We start from the raw sequence: 23186 nt of genomic DNA, 5'->3' as shown, positions 1-23186 counted from the left end.
TTTTTGCGGGTCTGGGGATGGAACCCAGGGGCACTCAACCTTCGAGCTACACCCCCTGCCCTATTTTTTATTCTTTATTTTGAAACCGGGTCTTACTGAGTTGCAGAGGGCCTCACTAAGTAGCTGAGGCTGTCCGCGAACCACGATCCTCTGGTCTCAGCCTCCCGAATGCTGGGATTACAAGTGTGCGCCACCACGCAGGGCTTATTCTTTATTTTGAAACAAGGTCTCACTGAGTTGCAAAGGGTCTCGCTAAGTAGCTGAGGCTGTCTGCAAACTGTGATCCTCAGTCTCCACCTCCTAAATGCTGGAATTACAAGTGTGCATCACCATGCCCAGCCTGACCTTCATTTCCTTCCTTCCTTCCCTCCCTCCCTTCCTTCCTTCTTTCTTTCTTCTCTTTTTTTTTTGCGGTATTAGGGATGGAACCCCAGGGGCATTCTACCTCCGAGCTACACACCCAGCCCTATTTTTTATTCTTTATTTTGAGTCAGGGTCTCACTAAGTTACAAAGGGCCTCACTAAGTAGCTGAGGCTGGCCACGAACCCGTGATCCTCCTGTTTCAGCCTTCCAAATGCTGGGATTACAAGCATGTACCACCACATCTGGTGTCTTTTTTATTTTATTTATTTATTTATTTATTTATTTATTTATTTATTTATTTATTTATTTTGGTGGTACTGGGGTTCCTGGAAACCCTTTTACCTCCAGGCCACACTCCCAGACACCTATTTTTTATATTTTTATTTGGAACAGGGTGTCTTAAGCCAGCATGGCTGGCTTTGAACCTGCGCGATCCTCTTGTCTCTACTTCCCAAGCGCGGGGATTACAAGTGTGTGCCACCACGCCCGGCCTATTTTTTATTTTGAAACAGGGTCTCACTTAGGTTGCGAAGGGCCTCCCTCCGAGTAGCTGAGGCTGTCTGCATACTGAGATCCTTTGGTCTGCCTCCCGAGTGCTGGGATTAGAAGCGTGGGCCACCACTCCTGGCTCTGACCTTCATTTTCTGCTGTCCACCATCTTGAGAACTGCAGCTTCATGTGTTTTGTCCACTTTTCGTTTTTTTTTTTTCTTTTCCTTTGGTACTGGGTATTAAACCCAGGGACATTCTACTTCTGAGTTAACTTCTAGCCCTATTTTATTTTGATTTTGAATGAGAGTCTCAGTAAGTTTCTGAGGGCCTCTCTTAGTTGCTGAGGCTGTCCTAAAACCTGTGATCCTCCTTTCTCAGCCTCCTAAGTACTGAGATGACCGGCACGTGCCACCACACTGGCTTGTCCAGTTCTTTAGCTGTCCTGATTGGGAGGGCAGGTCAGTTGCCGTCGTGCTCTTCTGCACTGGGGCAGATGGCCCTGGTGCTCGTTCATTCTCGTTTGCTTCTGTTTGCGCTGGGCCAGGGTGCTGTTGTACGTGTGTGAGGTGCACTGCACCTGGGGTTATGGGTTTGGTTCCTTTTGTTTCTCCTGGACTGTGGAGATGGGCAGCTGTGGCTTTTCAAAGGGCAAAGCCTCTGTCTTTGGCTCCTACCTCTTTGATACAGGCCAGGTTTGGGAACTAGGGATTTGAGTTCCTCATCAGCTGTTTCTTTCCTTTGAGGGGCTTGTTGTGTGATCTGTCTCTGGAATCTGCCCCCTGTGCATCTCCTGCTCTCCCTAACAGCAGGGCGACGTTGAGCATTTCACAGCTTGTTGCAGATGAAACATTATGTTTTCTTACTCTTATCTTTGTTCCTTTTAGATGATTTCCAGGAAGCAAGTGGCTGTGCTGAGCTGATGCCCCATCATCATACCTGAGCACCCTGCCTGACTCCATCCTCCCTGGTCCCCTTGGAGTTTCTGGTCTATCAGGTTTATTTTTTCTTGTTTTCTCTTATGGATTTATTTACTTATTTTATTTATGTGGTACTAGTGATTGAACCCAGGAGCATTCTACCTCTGAGCCACACCCCCAGCCCTGTTTTATTTTAATTAATTAATTAATTAATAATATTGGAGATTGAATCCTGGGGCATTCTACTTCTGAGCTGTACCCACAGCCCTATTTTACTCTTTTGAGTGAAACAGGGTCTCACTAAACTGTGGAGAGCCTCACTAAGTTCCTCAAGCTGGCCGAGAACCTGTGATCCTCCTGTGTCAGTTTCCCAAGTACTGTGGGAGTAAGCATGTGCCACCACGTGCGCTCTGCCTGTTTTATTTTTTTATTCTGATTTGTTGAGGTTGTTCTCATACCTGCTACTCACCTGCCTGTCTCCAAGTCCTGGGATCATGGGCACGCAGCACTATGCCCAGCTCTGGTGTTTGTTTTTCTCTTTTCTTTGTGGTACTAGTGATTGAGCTCAAGGGTGTTCTACCTCTGAGATACACCTCCAGCCATATTTATTTTTTATTTGGAAATAGAGTCTCGCTGAATCGCCGAGACCCTCACGGAGTTGCTGAGGCTCTTCTTGGAAGGAACTTTGGATCCTCCTGTCTCAGCCTCCCAAATTCTAGGGTTACAAGCATGTGCCACCGTCCCTGGCCCCACCTCTGGTTTTGAAACAGATTACAGGCATGACTAACACCCTATTTTAAAATAAACAGTGAAAAGCCGGGCGTGGTGGCGCACACTTGTAATCCCAGCATTCGGGAGGCAGACCGGAGGATGAAGGTTTGCGGACAGCCTCAGCTACTTAGTGAGGCCTTCCGTAACTTAATGAGACCCTGTTTCAAAATAAAGAATGAAAAACAGGACAGGGGGTATAGCTCAGAGGTCGAATGCTCCTAGGTTTCATCCCCAGACCCGCAAATATAAATAAATAAATAATTTAATTAATTAAACAATGGAAAAAATAGGGCTGGAAGTGAAGGTCAGAGGTAGAACATTTCTGGGTTCTATACCCAGTAATACCCCTCCCCACACACAATTAAAAAGATGAATCTTTTTAAAATTTATTATTTTTTTGCTGTACTAGGAATGGAATCCAGGGGCATTCGCCCTTCAACCTACACCCTCAGCCCTATTTTTTATTCTTTATTTGAAACAGGGTCTTACTGAGTTGCAAAGGGCTTCACTAAGTAGGTGAGGCTGTCTGCGAACCACGATCCTCCTGTCTCAGCCTCCCAAATGCTGGGATTACAAGTGTGCACCACCATACCCGACTTATATTTTTAATTTATTATTATTATTATTATTATTATTATTATTATTATTATTGTTATTATTGCGATACTGGGGATGGAAATCAGGGGCATTCTACCTCTGAGCTACACCCCCAGCCCTATTTTTTTTTTTTTTTTTTTTTTTTTTTTTTGCAGGTCTGGGGATGGAACCCAGGGGCATTTGACAGCTATACCCCAGCCCTATTTTTTATTCTTTATTTTGAAACAGGGTCTCACAAAGTTATGGAAGGCCTCACTAAGTAGCTGAGGCTGTCTGTGAACCACGATCCTCCTGTCTCAGCCTCCCAAATGCTGGGATTACAAGTGTGCACCACCACGCCCGGCTTCCTATTTTATTTATTTATTTATATTTTATTCTTTATCTTGAAACAGGGTCTCACACAGTTGCAAAGGGCCTCAGTAACTAGCTAAGCTGTCCGTGAGCCTCAGTCCTCCTGTCTCAGCCTCCCAAATGCTGGGATTACAAGTGTGTTCCACCACGTCTGGCTCCAATGCCTGGCTTAAATTGTGTGTTTTAGCTAGGTGTGGTTGTGCATACTTATAGTCCTGGTACTTGTAAGGCTGAGACAGGAGGATTGCATGTTTGAGGACAGCCTCAGCTAGTAGTGAATCATCCTAGTGAGATCTGTTTTTTTTTTTTTTTTTTTTAGTACTGGGGATGGAACCCAGGGGTAATCTACCTCTGAATGACACCCTCAGCCCTATTTTTTTATCTTTATTTTGAAACAGGGTCTCACAGAGTTGCAAAAGGCCTCATTAAGTAGCTGAGGCTGTTCTCAAACTGCGGTCCTCCTATCTCAGCCTCCCAAATGCCTGGATTACAAGCATGCACCACCATGCCTGGCTATAGTAAGACCCTTTTCCTAATTAAAATAAAAATAGTACAAGGGGTGTAGCTTGGAGGTAGAATGTTTCTGAGTTAAATCCCCAGTCCCCAAAATAATAAATAAATAAATTGGTTTGCTTAAAACAGTAACTACCTTTGATCTTGGTTAATATGGAGATTTATGAATTAGTTCCCATGGTTTTGTATTCCAGGCTGGAGGAGAAGCGCTCCATGTGCACACCAGCCAGCAGAAGCTGAGGCGCAGATATGACCGAATCCTACGTGAAGAGTGAGTGTACGAGGCTCAGGGTGGGTGGCCTGGGAGCTGCCTGCCTGATAGCTGTTAGCAGAACTAGGCCTTTCAGGACATCTACTGGGCACCTGCTGTGTGAATCTAGGCACATTTGGGCATCGTACAGCGGTATGGAGCTTACCTGCTCCTGTTGAGTTTGAGACACACAGAAGCCTGTGGCATTCAGAAATATGGTCTACAGGAATGATTGTTGAACAAACATGTTTTCTCCAAGTTCTCATTAAAAGAGAAACAAGAAATTGGGCATGGTGGCATATGCCTGAAATCCCAGTACTTGGGAGGCTGGCACAGGTTTGGGGACAGCCTTAACAACTTAGCAAGATTTTCAGCAATCTAGTGAGACTATTTTAAAACAAAACATAAAAAGATCTGGAGGTATAGCTCAGAGCAAAAGTGCCCCTGAGTTAAGTCCTTAGTAACACACACACACAAAAAAAAAAAAAAGGAGAAAGAGAAACAAGATTCGACTGGCTCTTGTTTCTCTTTCTCCGTGTGTGTGTGTGTGTGTGTGTGTGTGTGTGTGTGTGTGTGTGTGTGTGTCTTACTAAGGACCGAACTCACTAAGTTGCAGAGGACCTCAATAAGTAGCTGAGGCTGGCCACAAACTGCAATCCTCCTAGCTCAGCTGGGATTACAAAAGTGTGCCACCACACCCAGCTCAGCACTTTTTATTTATTTATTTGTTTATTTTGAGGTACTGGGGATGGAACCCAGGGGCAGTCAACCTCCAAGCTACACATTCAGCCCTATTTTTTATTCTTTATTTGGAAACAGGGTCTCTCTTAGTTGCAAAGGGCCTCACTTAAGTAGATGAAGCTGTCTGCAAACCCGGATCCTCCTGTCTCAGCCTCCCAAATGCTGGGATTATAAGCATTTGCCACCATGCTCAGCTCACTTTATTTATTTATTTATTTATTTATTTTAATTTATTTTTTGGTACCTGGGTTGGAACCCAGGGACATTCTACCTCCTAGAGGCACCCCCAGTCCTATTCTTTTTTTTTCTCTTATTTTTTATTTTGAAACAGGGTCTGATTGAGGCGTAAAGGGCCTCACTTACTAAGTAGCTGAGGCTGTCCTTGAACTGAGATTCTCCTGTTTCAGCCTCCTGAATACTGGGATTACATTACAAGCATGCGCCACCATGCCCGATTTAGCACTTTTTTTTTTTTTTTTGAAGGGGAATAAAAGGTTTATTGGAAGCAGCAGGGAATGGGGAAAGGTGGCTGAACACCCCAAAGGGGCTGGAACTCTAGGTCCAGCAGCTGCCTTCAGGACAATACTTGAGAGTAGCCCAAGCCGAATTGCCTTCAGGTGCAGGCTGCTTTCTTCCGGAGTCTGCACGATCTGCCAGAAGGGAATAGAGAAAGTGGCAGAACACCACTTGGGCTGTCGGGTCTCTGGTGTCCAGTAGCTGCCTTTAGGTCACTACCCGAGTGTCGCCTGAGCCAAGTGCCGTCAGCTGCAAACTACTTTCTCCCAGAGTCCACACGATCTGACAGAAAAGAGGTGCGGGTCACCCCTAGGGGCCCTGGTCAGCCTTGATGTCCAGCAGAGGCCTTCAGGTCACTACCCGAGAGCAGCCCGAGCCACGTGGCCTCAGTTGCACTCTGCCTTCTCTCAGGGCTAACACGACCTGCGAGAGAGAGAACAGCTCCCCCAAAGGGGAGGGGGTCCAGAGGGAAAAGCCCAGCACTTTTTATTTTGAAACAGGGTTTCACCAAGTTGCTGAGGCTGTCCTGGAACCTGCTACCCTCCTTTCTTAGTCTCCCAAGTACTGGGTTATAAGCGTGCACCACACATCAGCTTTTTTTTTTCTTTTCTGGTACTGAGAACTGAACCCAAGGACATTCTACCTCTGAGCCACACCTCTAGCCCTACCTTTTAAATTTTTGTTTGAGACAGGGTCTCACTAGGTTGATGAGAGTCTCACTACTTGTTGAGGCTGGCCTTAAACTTGTGATCCTCCTATCTCAACCTCCTAAATACTGGGATTATAGGCATTTACCACCACATCCGACCTATTTTTTAATTTATTTTGAAACAAGGTCTTGCTAAGTAGCTGAGATTGGCCTCAAACCTTTGATCTTCTGTTTTAGCCTCCTAAGTATGGGATTAGAAGAGTGCACCACGATGCCTGCTATTTTTTTTCTTCCTTTTGCAGTACTAGAGATGGAACTCAGGGGCATTCTACCTTCAAGCTATACCCTCAGCCCTATTTTTTATATTTTTATTTTGAAACAGGGTCTCGCTGAGTTGCAAAGGGCCTCACTAAGTAGCTGAGGCCACGAACCTGGATCCTTCTGTCTCAGCCTCCCAAGTGCTGGAATTACAAACATGCGCCACTATATCCGGCTCTATCCATTCATTCATTCATTCATTCTTTCTTTCTTTCTTTCTTTCCTTCTTTCCTTCCTTCTCTCTCTCTTTCTTTCTTTCTTTCTTTCTTTCCTTCTTTCCTTCATTTTCTTTCTTTCTTTCTTTCTTTTTCTTTCTTTCTTTCTTTCTTTCTTTCTTTCTTTCTTTCTTTCTTTCTTGTGGTACTGGGGTTCCCGGAAGCCCTTCTACTTCCGGGCTACACTCCCACACCTAATTTTACATTTTTATTTGGAAACAGGGTCTCCTAAGCCAGCATGCGTGGCTGGCTTCGAACCTGCATGATCCTCCTGTCTCTGCCTCCCAAGCGCGGGGATTACAAGCATGCGCCACCACGCCCGGCTTTTTTTTCTTTTCTTTTCTTTCTTTATTTTTTAATTGTGTGTGCCACCATGTCCAGCTATTTTTTAATTTTTTACGGTACTAGGGATGGAACCCAGGAGCATTCTATCTCTGAGTTACACACCCAGCCCTGTTTTTTATTTATTTTGAAAAAGGGTCTCACTGAGTTGCGAAGGGTCTCACTGAGTTGCGAAGGGCCTCACTAAGTAGCTGAGGCTGTCCTTGAACTGCAATCCTCCTGTCTCAGCCTCCCAAATGCTGAGATTACAAGTGTGCACCACTACACCTTGCTTTTTTTCTTTATTTTGAAACAGGGTTTTACTAAGTTGCAGAGGGCGTCACTAAGTAGCTGAGGCAGGCTGCCAGCCTGCAGTCCTCTTGTCTCAGCCTCCCAAGTATTATGTCTATAAGCCTGCACCACCATGCACAACTTTTTTTTGGTACTGGAGATTGAACCCAGAGGCATTCTACCTCTGAGCTAAACTCCCAGCCAATTTTTACTTTTTATATTTTATTTTTTTATTTTTTGGTGGTACTGGGGATGGAACCTTTCTAACTCCGGGCTACACTTCCAGACCTATTTTATATTTTTATTTGGAAACATGGTCTCTTAAGCCAGTGAGGCTGGCTTTGAACCTGCATGATCCTCCTGTCTCTGTCTCCCAAGCGCAGGGATTACAAGCGTGCGCCACCACGCCCGGCTTATTTTTTATTTTGAAATAGTCTCACTAAGTTGCCAAAGGCCTCAAAGAGATACTGAGGCTTGCTGCAAACCTGTGATCCTCCTGTCTCAGCCTCCCAAGTACTGGGATTACAAATGTGTGCTAGCACACCTGTAGGGATTGAACCCAGGGGCATTCTACTTCAAAAATATACCCCCAACACTATTTTTTTTTTTTTTTTTTTGTGGGACTGGGGATGGAACCCAGGGCCTTCTACCTCCGGGCTACACTCCCAGAACTTTTTTATATTTTATTTGGAAACAGGGTCTCTTAAGTCAGCTGAGGCTGGCTTTGAACCTGCGTGATCCTCCTGTCTCAGCCTCCCAAGCGCGGGGATTACAAGCGTGCGCCACCACGCCCAGCCCCCCAACACTATTTTATTTTTTGTTTTCGAAAAGAGTCTTACTAGGTTGCTGAGAGTCTCACTACTTTGCTAAGACTATTCTCAAACTTGCCGTCCTCTCGTCTCAGCCTCCTAGGTGCTGGCATTCCAGGTGTGTAATAGCACGCTTAGATCATGGTTAACTGTTGAACTTTGGAAGTGGAGGATTGTTAAAAGTCCAGCTTCCTGCTTAGGAAAGAATCCCTCACCAGAGTGAAAGCTGAGTCACACTCTGATGCCTGTCTGTCCCGTTGCCATGGCTGCTGCTTCCTAGGGTATCCTCATCAGCTGTGTGGATGCTGAGTGTGGTGCTGGTGGAGCAGGGGGCCTGCAGCTCCCCAGCCCAGCCGGAGAACCTGTGGGGATGGAGGTGAGGAGACAGGCCAGCACATATCTGAGGCCTGGCCTGCCCTTTCCCGCGCACAGGGTCTGGTGAGGCTGTCCTTGCCTGTGGAACACTGTTTCTTTGCTGATTCCTCGATTCATGTCTGGCCCTTTGCGGCAGTGTTAGGGACAGGGGCTTGGCTTTATTCCTTCATCCCTTGCTCACTGCCATTGTCTCTGCTCAGCGCCTACCTATGCAGGCAGGCTGTGTAGGAGTTGATTCATGGAGGATCCACGCCTGTCCCAGGGCTGAACCCTCAGAGAAAATCTTTTTTTTTTTTTTGCGACACTGAGGATTGAACCCCAGGGCAGTCTACCTCTGAGCTGTACCCCAGCCCTATTTTTTGTTTTGAAACAGTCTCACTAAGTTGCGAGAGCCTCTATAAATAGCTGAGGGTGGCCATGAATGGAATCCTCTGGCCTCAGCCTCCCAAATGCTGGGATTACAAACATGCGCCCCCATGCCTGGCTCAGTGAAACTTCTTGAAGAGGTCTTGTGTTCAAGGTTTCTGTGCACATTTTTTTGTGGAGCATGGCAGGTCTGGCTGACCAACCATGAGTGAGCCGGTGACCTTGTGGGAGTCCACGCCCTGGGGTAGGCCTAAGGCAGCCCCATACATGCCCCGGAGGTGGGCCCTGTCCTCTCTAGCTTTTGGCCCATGGGCTAAGCTGCAGGTCTCAGGGCGCAGGCTGGCTGCTTCTCAGCAGGTGCCCACTGGAGCCTTGCCGCCCATCTGCTTGGTGCTTTAGCTCTGTGACGGCACAGGCGGGGAAATGGGGTGGAGCGTATGTGAGGGAGAGGTGTCTAGGTGAGAGGCAGTGCAGGTCAGTGTGGTCAGGGCCAGCAGGAACGGCCATTGTGCCAGGCCCACTGCATCCTGAAGCTTAAGGCTGGTGCCGGTGCTGGGCTGTTCTGGCTCCTGCTGCTGAGTCCATGGGCCAGTGTGGCATGACAGGGAGGCCTTGGGGTCTGCACATACTCACACTCAATGGGGTCGCTACTGCAGAGCTGTCCTTCACCCTGCTGGACGCCGTCACTGACAAGGAGCCGGTGGTGCAGGAGCAGGTCTGCAGCGCTCTGCGCTCGCTCGGGGAGGCGCGGCCAAAGGAGACGCTCCGCGCCTGTGAGGAGTACCTGCGGCAGCATGACAAGGTATGCTCCCCTTGTGATGGGATGTCCAGAGCACCCTCTCTGGGCTGACTGGTTTGGAAGGAGATGGCCAGCAGGAGCAGCGAGTCAGGCGCCAGTGAGGGTGCCGGCAGGAAGTGCCTGTCTAAGCTGCTTTTTTTGGGGGGGGGGTTACTGAGGGTTGAATACAGTGCCATTCTACCTCCAAGCTATACTCATATAGCTGGAGGCCCCATTTTATTTATTTGGAAACAGGGTCTCACTAGGTTGCTGAGAGCCTCACTAAGTTGCTGAGGCTGGCTTTGAATCTTCGATCCTCCTTTCCCAGCCTCCCAGGTACTGGAATTATAGTGTGCGCCACCTGGCTCCTGTCTGAGCGTCTTTGAAGTGAGATATTTCAGGACAGTGACTGTTGTTTTTTTTTTGCACTGGAGTGTGGCTTAATCCCCCCAGGGTGGTCCCACTCATAGACCGAGCCATCATTGCAGTGGTCAGCACTCATGGGCAGAGGCCATTTGCTGTCTCCTTTTACTCTTCGAGTGGAACCTTGTTGGCTCTTTCTGCTCAGCTGAGGGGAGGAAGGTTGTTTCTGAGTCTCATCAGCTCTGGGTGTCCAGTGGGGGAGGGCTTGAGAGGGTCCCCAGGGTTCCACCTTGGCTTGAAGAGTGGGTCTAGGTGTGGGGGCTGCCAGCTCACCTGTCCTCCACCCCCAGGAGGGGACAGGGCCTTCTCTTGCAGGGCCAGAATGTCCCGTCCCTCCTGCAAAAGGGGCTGACTTGCCAGAACTTCAGAGTCCAGGGTCTGGCTTCGGCCTCGCAAGGGTGTCTGGCCCTGGCCCGCCGGACGTGATGGACTCTCCGTGGCCCGCGCCTCGGTGGTGGTGCTCTGTGACCACTAACATGTTGGCTCTACTATTTGAACTGGTTTCCTCTTTTGTGTTTCCCCAGTGTGTGGTTTTGTAGTCTTCGAAGACCATTACTCTTTGTTTTGTTTGATGTTTTGATGTGTGAAAAGGGACCTGTATACAGTGTGTTTTCTCTCTCATGTTGACTGTCATCTCCTGGGAAACAGTCCTGTTTTGAAAGAGAACTGCCTAATATGCAGGGCTCAGTTGCTGACGGAGGGCCTCTCCCTCCCTGCTGCGCGTGGCCCTCTGCTGCGAGGAGCCAGGGATCGCATCAGGAGGTTGGCTGCTCCGCACTGGTCCACAGGCTGGTCCCCGAGCTGCCCTCCTTGCACTACAGCAGTGTCGCCGTGGGCTCCGTTTTGGGCTTTAACCAAGGCTGGTGCTTCATTCTCTGAGGGCCGATGTACCATGATAGTGCCAGGCCTTTCCTGCTCTGTGGATGTGGCACACTGACGTCTTCGTGTGGGACAGAGGGGACCCAGCTATCTGAGGAAGTTGCCAGAGTGAGGGGTGAGGGCGCAGCTCTGCTGCCCTGTGGTGCTGGCTCACAACTTTAGACCTGCTGGGCATGGATACACTGGCCGAGGTCCAGCACAGGGCAAACAGACTCCGTCTTGGGGTGTGTGCCACCATACTCGGCTTATTTTTTATTTGGAATAGTGCCGCAGACTGCTCAATTGGAATGGCCATGAGTCCACTCGGGATCGAATTATCTCAGAAAAGATGGGCGAGGATTCGGGTGCCATTCTGCAGCTGCTTATCTGCAGCGATTCTTTCCCCTCTAGGAAATAAATTTCTTTAAGTTCCTATTTATGGCGCTTCTGGAAAGAATCTGACATGGACAAAAGCTTCTTGAGCTATTGACACTTTATTACAAGAACCCAGAAAATTTATACCCTTCACCAGTGAGGTTAATAGTAAGAAAAAAGAGGGGAGTGCAATCACTGCAAAACAATAGTGAATAACATGTAAACAAAGGTAAAAAAAAACTAGTCCGGCATTCAAGGGATTAGCTCCGGATCTTGCAGACAGTGGTTCCAAAGGGCAAATTCCAGAAGACACGGCACGCCCAGGGCTTGGAGGCCTCTCATGGAATCTTTAACTTTTTTGGAACTTTCCATCTTTAGGGCTTAGTCCATATGGCAGGCATGGGGAGATGTGGTGATCCAGGTGAATGTGATGGAGTTCTCCCAGGTGTCATCCGCCTTGCCTTCTAAAATCTGAAAGCTTAAGCAAACTCACAACACAGTTTGGCAGATAAACACCAAAAAATACTATGAAGTTTTTAGATTTAGTTGTCAGATGTACTTCCTTAGCTGCTGAACACTTTTCCTCAAACGATAGGCTTATTAGAAGCCCATTCCTCTTTAAATAATCCATTTCCACACCACAATCCTTCTGCAACCTGCTTTTAGTCTTTCTAATTCCTTTCTTTCCCATTTGGGACAATCTTAGGATAAGCTCCTCTTCATACAAAAATGCTTTCTTATTCTCACCATATTTCTTTTCTTTTACACATTTATTATATCTGTCCTTTGTTCTGACATGTTCATTTCTTAGCCACGTGGCGCCTACCTGTCTCGGGCAGCGCTCATACTGGGTGTAAAGGTCAAGAATCTTCCTAGCCTTCAGCTCTATTGTATTGGGCAGTATTAGCTGCTCATAAACTAGGTTGCTTTGATGTCACACCCAACGTTTGTCTTCCCGTATCTAGGCAGGATCACAAAGAGAGGGGTAAATAGAGGCACCGGGTTGCCTCCCCTCTAGGGCTTTTGTTGTAAGTTAGTGATTAGGATGAAGGTCAGAGATAGAGGGGAAATCTGCGTTTGTAATTACTGATTGGAATGCTGCCACTGCATCTAAATTCTAACTAGATTTTATTACCATTTGAACAAAGCCGAGGACGTTTAAAGGCTTAGACAAATTACCAGAAAGTTTATTTTCCACGGACTCAGTTTCTCTCACAGTCCTGATCTTACACCACCGGAGCAATTCGTGTGGAGAGTTAAAAGAATCATTACCAAAAGAATAATAGTTATGAAAGAATATCTAAAAGTGGGGGAGTACTTTGGCCAGAGACGACACCCTCTCTCGGGGCTTTTTTTTTTGCCAGTTAGCTGCATGGGAGGTCTTCACGCAGATGCCGAGAGAAAGCAGGTTGTCTCGGCAGAATAGGGTCTTATTAAATTGGTGAGAGTCTTGCTAAATTGTTGAGGCTGGCTTTGAACCATCAATCCTCCTGCCTCAGCCTCCCAAGTACTGATACTACTAGTATGTACCACCATACCCAGTTTTTGTGATACTCTTGATAAGTAAAGTAACCAATTCATATTAGCTTTTTATTCTTCCCCTAAATTCCCTCGATCTCTAAAGAAAGTTATCACCCCATGCAGGTGTGCTGGCTAAGGCAACATTCCTCAAGAGTAGAAAGTTATTATCTATTTTGAAATTTTTTCTTTTTTGTGGTACTGAGGTATGAACTCAGGGGCATTCTACCTCTGAGATACACCCCCAACCCTTTTTTGTGTGTGTGGGTCTGGGGATGGAACCCAGGGGCATTTGACCTCTGAGCTATACCCCCTGCCCTATTTTTTTATTCTTTATTTTGAAACCGGGTCTCACTGAGTTGCAGAGGGCCTTACTAAGTAGCTGAGGCCGTCGGCGAACCGCGATCCTCCAGGTCTCAGCCTCCCGAATGCTGGGATTACAAGCGTGCGCAACCACGCCCGGCTCCCAACCCTTTTTATTTTCTTATTTGGAAACAAAGTCTTACTAAGTTACTGAGAGCCTCACAAGTTGCTGAGGCTGGCTTTGAACCTGTGATCCTCCTGTCTCAGCTTCCCAAGTACTGGAATTAAAAGGTAGGCCACCACACCAGGGTTAGAATTTATTTATTTGGTACTAGAGATTGAGCCCAGGGGCAATCTATCTCTGAGCTGTACTCCCAGCCTTTTTTTTTTTTTGTTATATATCAATCCCCAGTTCTAAAAAAAAATGAAAAAATATATCTTATATATAAAAATATATATAGTATATACATCTATAAAAGATATATATAGCCAGGCGTGGTGGCACATGCTTGTAATCCCCACACTTGGGAGGCAGAGACAGGAATATCGCACAGGTTCGAAGCCAGCCGCACGCGCTGGCTTAGGAGACCCTGTTTCCAAATTTTTAAAAAAATGTAAAAATAGGTCTGGGAGTGTAGCCCAGAGGTAGAAGGGCTTCCAGGAACCCCAGTGCCACCCCAAAAAAGCAACCCCCCCAAAAAAAAGATATATTTATGTGTGTGTGTGTGTGTGTGTGTGTGTGTGTATATATTGTGTGTGTGTGTGTATTAAGGATTGAACCCAGGGGCATTCTACATCTGAGCTACACCTCTAGCCCTCCTTTTTTTTCCCCAGCACTGGGGATGAAACCCAGGGGCATTCTACTTCTAAGCTATACCTCCAGCCCTATTTTTTATCCTTTCTTTTTTTTTTTTTTTTTGGTGGTACTGTGGGTGGAACCCAGAGGCTTTCTACCTCCAGGCTATAATCCTAAACCTATTTGATATATATATATATTTTTAATTTTTATTTTTTTATTGGTGCACTGTATTCATACATCATAGTGGGATACAGACTTTTGTAGACATACATGCACACATCGCCCAGTCAGCCCCCACCCGAACCCCACCCCATTCTCTCCCCATCCCTCCCTCCCATGCTTGGCTTAGTGGTTGACATCTAGTATTATAGCAATTTATCCAAAATTAAAAATGATAATCTCACATAACAGTTTCATTTGTCTGATACCAAGCTTTTGATGACTTAAAGATAACATTTCAATATTTCTTTTTACTTTCTTTCTTACCAGAGAATATTTTTTTTCTATTTTTTTTAGGTGAAACTATCATATATTTTATTTATTTATTTATTTATTTATTTATTTATTTATTATTATTATTATTATTATTATTTTGGTGGTACTGGGGTTCCTGGAAGCCCTTCTACCTCTGGGCTACACTCCCAGACCTCTTTTTACATTTTTATTTGGAAACAGGGTCTCCTAAGCCAGCGCGCGCGGCTGGCTTCGAACCTGCGCGATCCTCCTGTCTCTGCCTCCCAAGCGCGGGGATTACAAGCGTGCGCCACCACGCCCGGCCTGAAACTATCATATATTTATATATTTATTTTTCAGAAAAAAAAATCTATCCTAATATGGAAAATGGACTCTAGATACCCAAAACGATCTTGAAAAAGAACAAAGCTAGAAGATATATATTTTCTGATTTCAAACCATATAAAGCTACAATAATTGAAACAGTGTAGTACTATTCTAAAGGCAGATATATAAACCATTGGAGTTAAATAAAAGCCTAGAGCTAAATTCTTCCCTATATTGTCAAGTTATTTTTGACAAGGTTTCCACGAACATTTGGTGGTGGAAATAATAATCTTTTAACTAAATATTGTTGAAACATAATAATTACATGGAAAAGAATAAAGTTGGACCCTTACCTAATCCCATATACAAATATTAACTCAAAATAGATAAAAGACCTAAATATAAATCTTAAGACTATAAACTTTTAGGAGAAAATCTGGGTCATAAAACCTCACAACATTGAAATTGGCAGTGATTTCTTAGATATGATTTCAATGGCACAGGCAACAGAAGAGTATACAAACTCCCTAAAAAAATAAAAAATATATTGTATATCCAAAGACAATGTAAACAGTTAACAGTTACTGATAGAATGGGATAAAATATTTCCAAATGCTATATCTGAAGGTATATTAATATTCCAACTAGAAATCCTAAAAATTAACAACAATAAAAGCAAACAATACAATTTAGAGATAGGTAAAAGACTAACATAAATAATGAATCTCCACAGATAACCAGTCTTAGTTGTCTGTTGGATGGAAACTCTTGTTTCTCTGGTTCTGGTGTGTGTTACCTATTTCTTCTTTGTAGTTAATCTCTTTGAGTATTTTCTCTAGTGCTGGTTTTGAAGACATAAATTCCTTCAGTTTCTGTTTGTCATGGAAGCTTCTTATTTCTCCATCTAATTTGATAGAAAGTTTTGCTGGGTAGGAAATTTTTGGCTGGAAGTTGTTTTCTTTCAGAGTTTGGAATATGTTACTCCAAGCCCTTCTGGCTCTCATGACTTGGTTTGGGAAGTCTGGAGTGATTCTAATTGGTTTGCCTCTGAATGTCACTTGGCCCTTTGTTTTTGTTGCCTTTAAGATTCTCTGCTTGGCATCCATATTGGTCATTTTGACAATTATGTGGCGTGGGGATCCTCTTCTCCGATCCTGTCTAAAGGGAGTTCTATAAGTTTCCTGGACCTGCATATCGACCTCTTGCTCTATGTTTGGAAAATTTTCTGCTATTACTTACTTGAAGAGATTGTTGATCCCTTTGGTTTCACTTTCTTTTCCCTCCTCTATTCCAATTATTCTTAGGTTAATTGTCTTAAAATGGGCCCATATTTCTTCAATGTCAGATTCCTGCTGTCGGATATTTTTTCCTAGATTAGAAACTATGCGTTCATTTTTGGAATGATCATCTTCTAAGAGCGAGATTCTATTCTCCATGTGGTCTAATCGGTTGTTTGTGCTTTGAATTGAGGCCTTTACTTCATTAATTGCATCCTTTATCTCTTTTTGGCTCTCTCTGAGTTCTTTTCGAAGCACCTCTATTATTTCTACAGTTATTTTCCTGATTTGATCTTCTAGAAATCTCTGATTTTCTGTTTTATCGGGTTCTGATGTTGTGGGATTGTGGGCATTCATTGCTCCAGTATTATTCCTCTTTCCCATGATTTAGGAAGTTTGTGCCTTCTCTGGGTTCTTCACTTGGGTCACTATGACTTCACTTAAGGTGCTCTGGATCTCGAGTCAGTAGTATCTCAGACCCCACTAATCCTTTACTGGGTTGTATCACAGAGTCTCCGACCCAGAGAGTCGATAGAGGCTGCTTTAGACTGTGGGGGGTGCCAGGTTGCACGTTCTCCTATGGTGTGATATCTCTGCCACTGCCCCTCCCCCACTGGGTCAAGTCCCAGGGAGTACAGTACTGGGATTTCTCCTCTGTGGCCCGCAATTTGACTCACTGTTCTTGAGTACGCAGATGTAGCTGTACTGGATTCGGTGAATTCTCTGCTGCTGCCGCCGGTGGCAATATGGCGCCGTTGCTACGCCCTCGGCCGTGAGGCTGGAGTATTTCTTCTTGGTTTTGATTTTCACTCTGAATCCCTGCAGCGTGTGCTGAGCTCAGCCACTGGGAGCTTTAGATTTTACCTCGGCGAGAAATCCTGCCTGGCTGTTCTGCAGCGGCTCACCTCGGCTTGCTGTAGCCGTCTGGTGAAGTCGCCGCTGCCGCCGGCAGTATAGCGCTGCTGCTGCGTCCTCGGGCGTGAGGCCAGTGTATCTCCTCTGTGGCTCTGAGCTCTGTTCTCAGTCCGCTTTCTCTCTGGAGCCTGGTGATTTTTTTGTTTCTCTGGTGATGGTGTTTTCTGCCTATGAAAGGCGCTGATTTTGTGGTAATGGAGATTAGTTGTTAACGGGGCTCTTAAACCCCGCTTTTCTTGGTTGCCATCTTCCCGGCCCTATTTTACATTTTATTTGGAAACAGGATCTCACTAAGTTGCTGAGAGTCTCACTAAATAGCTAAGGCTGGCTTCGAACCTGTGCGATCCTCTTGTCTCAGCCTCCAAATGCGGGGTTTATAAGTGTGTGCCACCACGCCCCACTTAGCCTTTCTTTTAAAACAGGTTCTCACTAAGTCATGGAGGGCTTCACTAATTAGCTGAGGCTGTCCATGAACTGCAATCCTCCTATTTTAGCCTCCCAAATGCTGGGATTACAAGCGTGCACCACATGCCCGGCCTTTTATTCATTAATTTGAAACAGGGTCTCACTAAGTTGTGGAGGGCTTCACTAAGTTACTGAGACTGCCTTTGAACCTGTGATCCTCCTGTCTCAGCCTCCCAAGTACTACAATTACAAGGGTGCGCCACCACATCAGCTGTCATTGTCGTCATCGTCCTCATTGTTATTGTGGTACTGGGGATAGAACCCAGGGGCATTTTATCTCCAAGCTACACCCTTAGACCTATTTTTCAGTCTTTGTTTTGAGACAGAGTCCTACTAAGTTGTGGAGGGCTTCACTAAATAGCTGAGGCTGGCCACAAACCTTGCAATCCTTCTGTCTCAGCCTCCCAAGTAGTGGGATTATAAAGCATATGCGACCATGCCTGGCTCTGGCCCTTATTATTTTTTATTCATTTTTATTATTTATGGCACTTAGAGATTGAATCCAGTGGCATTCTACCTCCAAGCTATACCTCTAGCCCTATTATTAATTAATTAATTAATTTGTTTGTTTATTTATTTATTTTTTTTGGTGGTACTGGGAATGGAATCCTTCTACCTCCAGGTTACACTCCCAGACCTATTTTATATTTTTATTTGTAAGCAGGGTCTCTTAAGCCAGGTAGGCTGGGTTCGAACCTGCTCAATCCTCCTGTCTCTGCCTCCCAAGTACGGGGATTACAAGTGTGTGCCACCACTCCCGGCTTCCCTGTCCTATTTTTTATTCTTTATTTTGAAACCTGGTCTCACTGAGTTGCAGAGGGCCTCACTAAGTAGCTGAGGCTGTCTGTGAACCGCGATCCTCTGGTCTCAGCCTCCCGAATGCTGGGATTACAAACGTGCGCCACCATGCCTGGCTTTTTTTTTTTTTTAATTTTTGACATAGGGTCTCATTAGGTTAATAAGTGTCTCACTACTTACTGAGACTGTCCTCGAATCTATGATCATCTATCTCAGACTCCCAAGTACTGGGATTACAGGTGTGTGCCACCACAGCTGGCTTACTTTTTATTTTGAAATAAGTCTTGTTGAGTTGCTGAGGCTGGCCTAAAACCTGCTATCCTCCTGTTTGGCCTCCTAAGAACTGGAAGTACAGGCATGTGCCACCATTGTAAGCTCTAAGTTAGAGCTTTTATTTTATTTTACTATAGTACTGAGGATGGAACCCAGGAGCATTATACCACTGAGCTATACCCCCAGCCATGCTTTATCCTTTTATTTTATTTTTTTTAATTTATTTTATTTTATTTTATTATTATTAATTTTTTTTTTTGGTGGTACTGGGGTTCCTGGAAGCCCTTCCACCTCCGGGCTACACTCCCAGACCTACTTTTACATTTTTGTTTGGAAACAGGGTCTCCTAAGCCAGCGCGCGCGGCTGGCTTCGAACCTGCGCGATCCTTCTGTCTCTGCCTCCCAAGCGCGGGGATTACAAGCGTGCGCCACCACGCCTGGCTTTTTAAATTTATTTTTATTGGTGCATTGTAATCATACATCACATTGGAATATAAGACTTGAGAGGATATACAAGCACACATCATCCAATCAGCCCTCATCCAGCCCCCATCCCATTCCCTCCCCCTCCCTCAATCCCATGCTTGTTTGGTGATTAACTTTGATACATATGTTTATGTGCCTCCTGCTTTTTAAAGAGGCTCCATCCTCCCCTATTCCATACCCTCTGATTGGTCACCTTAATTGCTTCACTATAGGGCCCTTTCTATAGCTCGACCATTTCCTGTTGCCCCTTTCCTCCTAGTTATTGCTGATTAAGGGAAGCATCTGGTTTTAATTTTCTGCGATATTTCTCTGTGCATGCCGCGTTGCAAATACTGATCCCACTCTTGACGGCCCCAGTTGTGGCCTGGCTACCCAGTGGACTGATCAGACCTCGCTGGCTCAAGCAGTGGCCTTGCCTCATGGGAGGCCCCGGTTCTGGCCTCGCTGGCCCTGACACTGGCCTAACCCCTCAGCTGGCTCCGATCCCGGCCTCGGAAGCCCCAGCACAGGCCTTGCCTCACGGCAGGCTCTGATATTAGCCGATGGCCCCGGCATTGGCCTAACCCCTCGGCAGGCTCCGATCTAGGCCTCGGAGGCCTCAGTAGTGGCCTTGCCTCCCGGAAGGCTCCGATGCCGGCCAGTGGCCCCGGCACCGGCCTAACCCCTCAGCAGGCTCTGATCCAGGCCTCGGAGGCCCCAGCATCGGCCTTCCTCGCGGCAGGCTCCGATCCCAGTCTCGCTGGCCCCAGCACCTATCCTTTTATTTTGAAATAGAATCTCATTAAGTTGTGGAAGCTGTCCTTGAACCTATGATCCTCCTGTCTCAGCCTCCCAAGAACTGGGATTATAGGTGTGTGCTACCACACCCAGCTCTAAATTAGAATTGAAATATCAGGCTGCCTGCCCAGGCTGTATAAGAAAGAAAAGTGGCAGCAGCAGGCTGAGCCAGTGGGCTGCTGGACTGCCCCCTTGCCCACCAAGACCCCCTGCCCAGGGGGGCCTTCACTTCAGTGGTGGAGGAACAACACTCACAGATGGGAGCTCTTGTGCTAAAAAAAAATCAAAGACCAAGGCAGAAGCTCTTCCATGGAAAACCAAAGGTCCTTGTTAGCTGCTGTTGTCCTCAGAGCTGTTAGGATCCACAATGTTTCCAGGAACAAAAATCCTACCCCTGTGGGCTCCGGGGTGATGTGTACAGATGGTGGCAGTGAGCAAACCATCTCTGCCCCCAGCAGCAGGGGACATGGGGGTCACGAGTGGCTTTCTCCACTGAGCTACTGAGTTGTCCCACTATTCCTACATGGAACGTAGCTGATGTGTCTGCCAGCAAACAGCATGTCCCCCCCACGTGGCCATGGGCAAGATGTCAGGTGGTATCCAGGAGGTTTGACCCTGCGATCCTCCTGTCAGCCTTCCAAGTACTGGGGTTACAGGCATGTACCTCTGTGTCCAGCTACCAGGGCCCTTTTCTTGGAGCCTTGGCAGGCCATCCTGCTGTGATTCTGCTGGCCCCATCCTTCCAGCATGGGGTTGGGGGAGCTGTGTCTTTGGTGTTCTTAGTTGCAGTAGGGATGATCGAGAACTGCCAGGGTGGAGGAGGGAGTTGGATGGCAAGCCTGTGGAGGGCTGACCCAGGAGGCAGAGCCAGCAGGGCCCAGGGCAGTGGAGAAGGCGAGGGATTGCGGGAAGGAGGTGCTGGGTGGCAGTGGTGGTGACGTCTGCCTCGTGCATGTATGTGGCCTCGTGGAGGGCAAGCACAGGCCTGGTTGCAGAGAGAGAGGAAGAAAGGAGGGCCTCTCATCTGCGGACCTCGGAGACCCCGGTAGGAGAATGGAGGGGCCTCCATAGCTTCTCCTGATGAGGAGACCCTGCAGAAGCCACTGGTGTCCTGCTTGTCCCTTATGTCGGGCAGGTGGTTCTCCTCGGCCCTTTGAGGATATGCGGGCACTCAGTAGTTCTGAGGGCTCAAGACAATGGGGTGTGATCCTCTGTGTCTGGGTAAGTGTGACCTTGTTTGATTTAGTCCCTGCAGAGATTGTGCAAAGTTCCAGAGTGCCCAGCTCACCTCCGGGCTTTGCCTGGTGACTTCTCTCCTCAGCTGGCGCATCCCTATCGTGCACTGGTCCTGAGGGCCATGGAGGCAGTTCTGTGCAGTCGCATCCACGAACTAGACAAGGATACCGCCAGCATCGTCATCCTCCTAGCCTCCAGTGAGATGACCAGGACAAAGGTATGGGCGTCCACCTGGCAGGTTCCATCCTGCCGTGGGAAGGAAACTCCTTTGCCAGGGCTCTGTACAAGGGTGTCAGGCGGAGCTCTGCATCTGGCTGGCTCTGGGCTGGTGAGGCCCTGCACACCCTCCTGGGGCGACACTGAAGCTGAGGGCAGAGTGCTCGTGCTCAGGGCTCTGCCCACAGTGCTGGAGCAGCTCCTCTCAAGGCAAGCCTGCCCTCTCACCCTGCTCTGCTGCTTCCCTGCTAGGCTGAGGGTCCCTGGAGGAGGCTTGCACTCTGAGGTCTCTGACCTGTGCTCCCTGGGGACAAACCAGTGGCTGTTCATGGCCAGCTGCCACCAGGGCAGAATTCTTGCTTGCTCATGCCTCCTGGGAAGACTGTCTCATGACTCCTTGGGGCACAGGAACTAGACTGCGATTGGCAGCAGGCAGCAAGCAGCGTCCTGGTGGCTGTGGGGAAGCAGTTCATCAACCGGGTGATGGAGGAGGTGCTCAGCAGGTTCCAGCCTGGGATCCTGCCGCACTGTGCTGTGCTGCAGACGCTTGCCAGCCTCTCGGTGTCCAACGGTAGGTGCCAGCTTTGCCTGGGCCCCTCTGTGTCCCTGGATAGACCTGAGGGCCTCCGGGTTCACCTAGGGCCAGGGGTGTGGCCTGCAGGCCTCAAGGCCTTGTGAGTGGGGTTCCTCTGCCTCTCACGGTCTGAGGAGGGTGAGGAGGGGGCTGGGCCACAGCCACCTGACAGGCCCTCTTTTGCAGTGTTTGGCATGGTCCCCTTCCTGCCATCTGTCTTGAGCACCATGCTGCCCATGCTGGGCATGGCCAAGCAGGATGCGATGCGAGTGGTGTTCTGTGGTGGTAAGACATTTCGCTTCTGTCTCAGGGCCTCTTTCAGGGGGCTGTGAACCAGGGGTACTTGTTTTGGTGGGTCCAGGCAGCCATGAGGCACAGAAGTGTCCCTCTTGGCTGAGCCCCCGCCAAGAAGAGCATCTGCAGATGTGGTCTCCACCTTCTTGTCGCTTTTCTGCTTCTGGGGCCCTCACTGCAGGTCCTTCAAGTTCTGGGTAGGCCTCGGGATGGGAGAGACCTTCTCAAAGCACACCTTCCACTTGTGCCCACATTGTTGTGTTCTTAGCTGCCAGTGGCCACTCACGGGTGTCTTAGAAGGCTGGTGGGGAGGGGCCGCACCCTCTAGCCTAGTCTGCAGCCTGTGTGCCTGGTGGGTCCATGGCAGGTTGCAGGGCAGCCTGTTATCTCAGCTGAGCAGGGCTGCAGGGTGAAGGCCTTCTGCTAGAATTTGAGCATTTGAGACCCACACTGCCCTCACAGCCATGCTTTGGGCTTCCTTGCATTCCCAGGACAGCAGAGCTGCTGGTTGAGGTGCTTGGCAGGGTGGGAGTGCATCTGGCCTTCCCGCGATGGGGCCCTTCCCCTTCCTGTCTCAGGTGGGGATGTTAGAAGGGTCCTGCCTCTCCCCTGGGGGGCAGGGTGGGAATGTTTGGTGTGGTGAGGTGTTGGGTGAAGGGGTCGGCCATGCTTTGGGCCTCGGCCTCTGTTCCTGTGTCTTTGCTCCTGCTGTTGGTGGCAGAGCCCTTGTACTTCCCTCTCTCCTGGCCCTGCCTCCCTCATGCCTCCTTCTGAGGGGCCTTCCTCTCACAGGCCCCTTCCTGCCTGGGACCCTGGATTGAAAGGTTAGAAATCCTGCTTGACCTAGTTTAGGTTGAACGTGGGTTTATGACAGGGCCAGCATGCATTGGATGTGGACCTTGGGTGCAGACCCTGAGGACATGGTGGCGTGGAAGGCTCCCCCAGGCAGTGGCTGTAGAGGTTATCTCAGCAGAGGAGCCCCTCTGTATGCTGAGCACCGGCCGCTGCCTCCTGGTGGCTCTCCAGGGAAGTGCCTGCTTTCTGGCCTGTGGGCTGACACACCCTACACCCTCCAGTTCCTGCCCTGTTAGTGTCTTTGATGCTGAAGCAGGTGGGAAGACCCCTGATTAACATCCCCAGGAAGATGAGAGGAGAGAATGTATTTGTGAAACATGAGCCTGTCACC

At 47.8% G+C, this 23186-nt stretch overlaps 1 protein-coding gene across 3 annotated transcripts in view; it reads left to right on the top strand.

Annotated features, from left to right (window-relative positions):
• Positions 1 to 4210: 4210 nt before the first annotated feature.
• MROH1 (maestro heat like repeat family member 1) overlaps positions 4211 to 23186 on the top strand; it is a gene marked incomplete at its 3' end in the record, with an annotated part of 84094 nt that continues 65118 nt past the window's right edge. For all 3 annotated transcript variants that reach the window (XM_080693628.1, XM_080693630.1, XM_080693629.1), the window contains exons 1-5: positions 4211 to 4275; positions 9512 to 9657; positions 21002 to 21133; positions 21541 to 21703; positions 21893 to 21991. In XM_080693628.1, the coding sequence (XP_080549754.1) occupies positions 4254 to 4275; positions 9512 to 9657; positions 21002 to 21133; positions 21541 to 21703; positions 21893 to 21991 (562 nt within the window). In that variant the 5' untranslated portion in view covers positions 4211 to 4253. The remainder of the gene's footprint in view (positions 4276 to 9511; positions 9658 to 21001; positions 21134 to 21540; positions 21704 to 21892; positions 21992 to 23186) is intronic.

The sequence above is a fragment of the Muscardinus avellanarius genome, assembly GCF_963383645.1.
Source record: "Muscardinus avellanarius genome assembly, chromosome: 4".
Taxonomy (NCBI): Eukaryota; Metazoa; Chordata; class Mammalia; order Rodentia; family Gliridae; genus Muscardinus; species Muscardinus avellanarius.
This window is presented reverse-complemented; position numbering and strand designations above follow the sequence as displayed.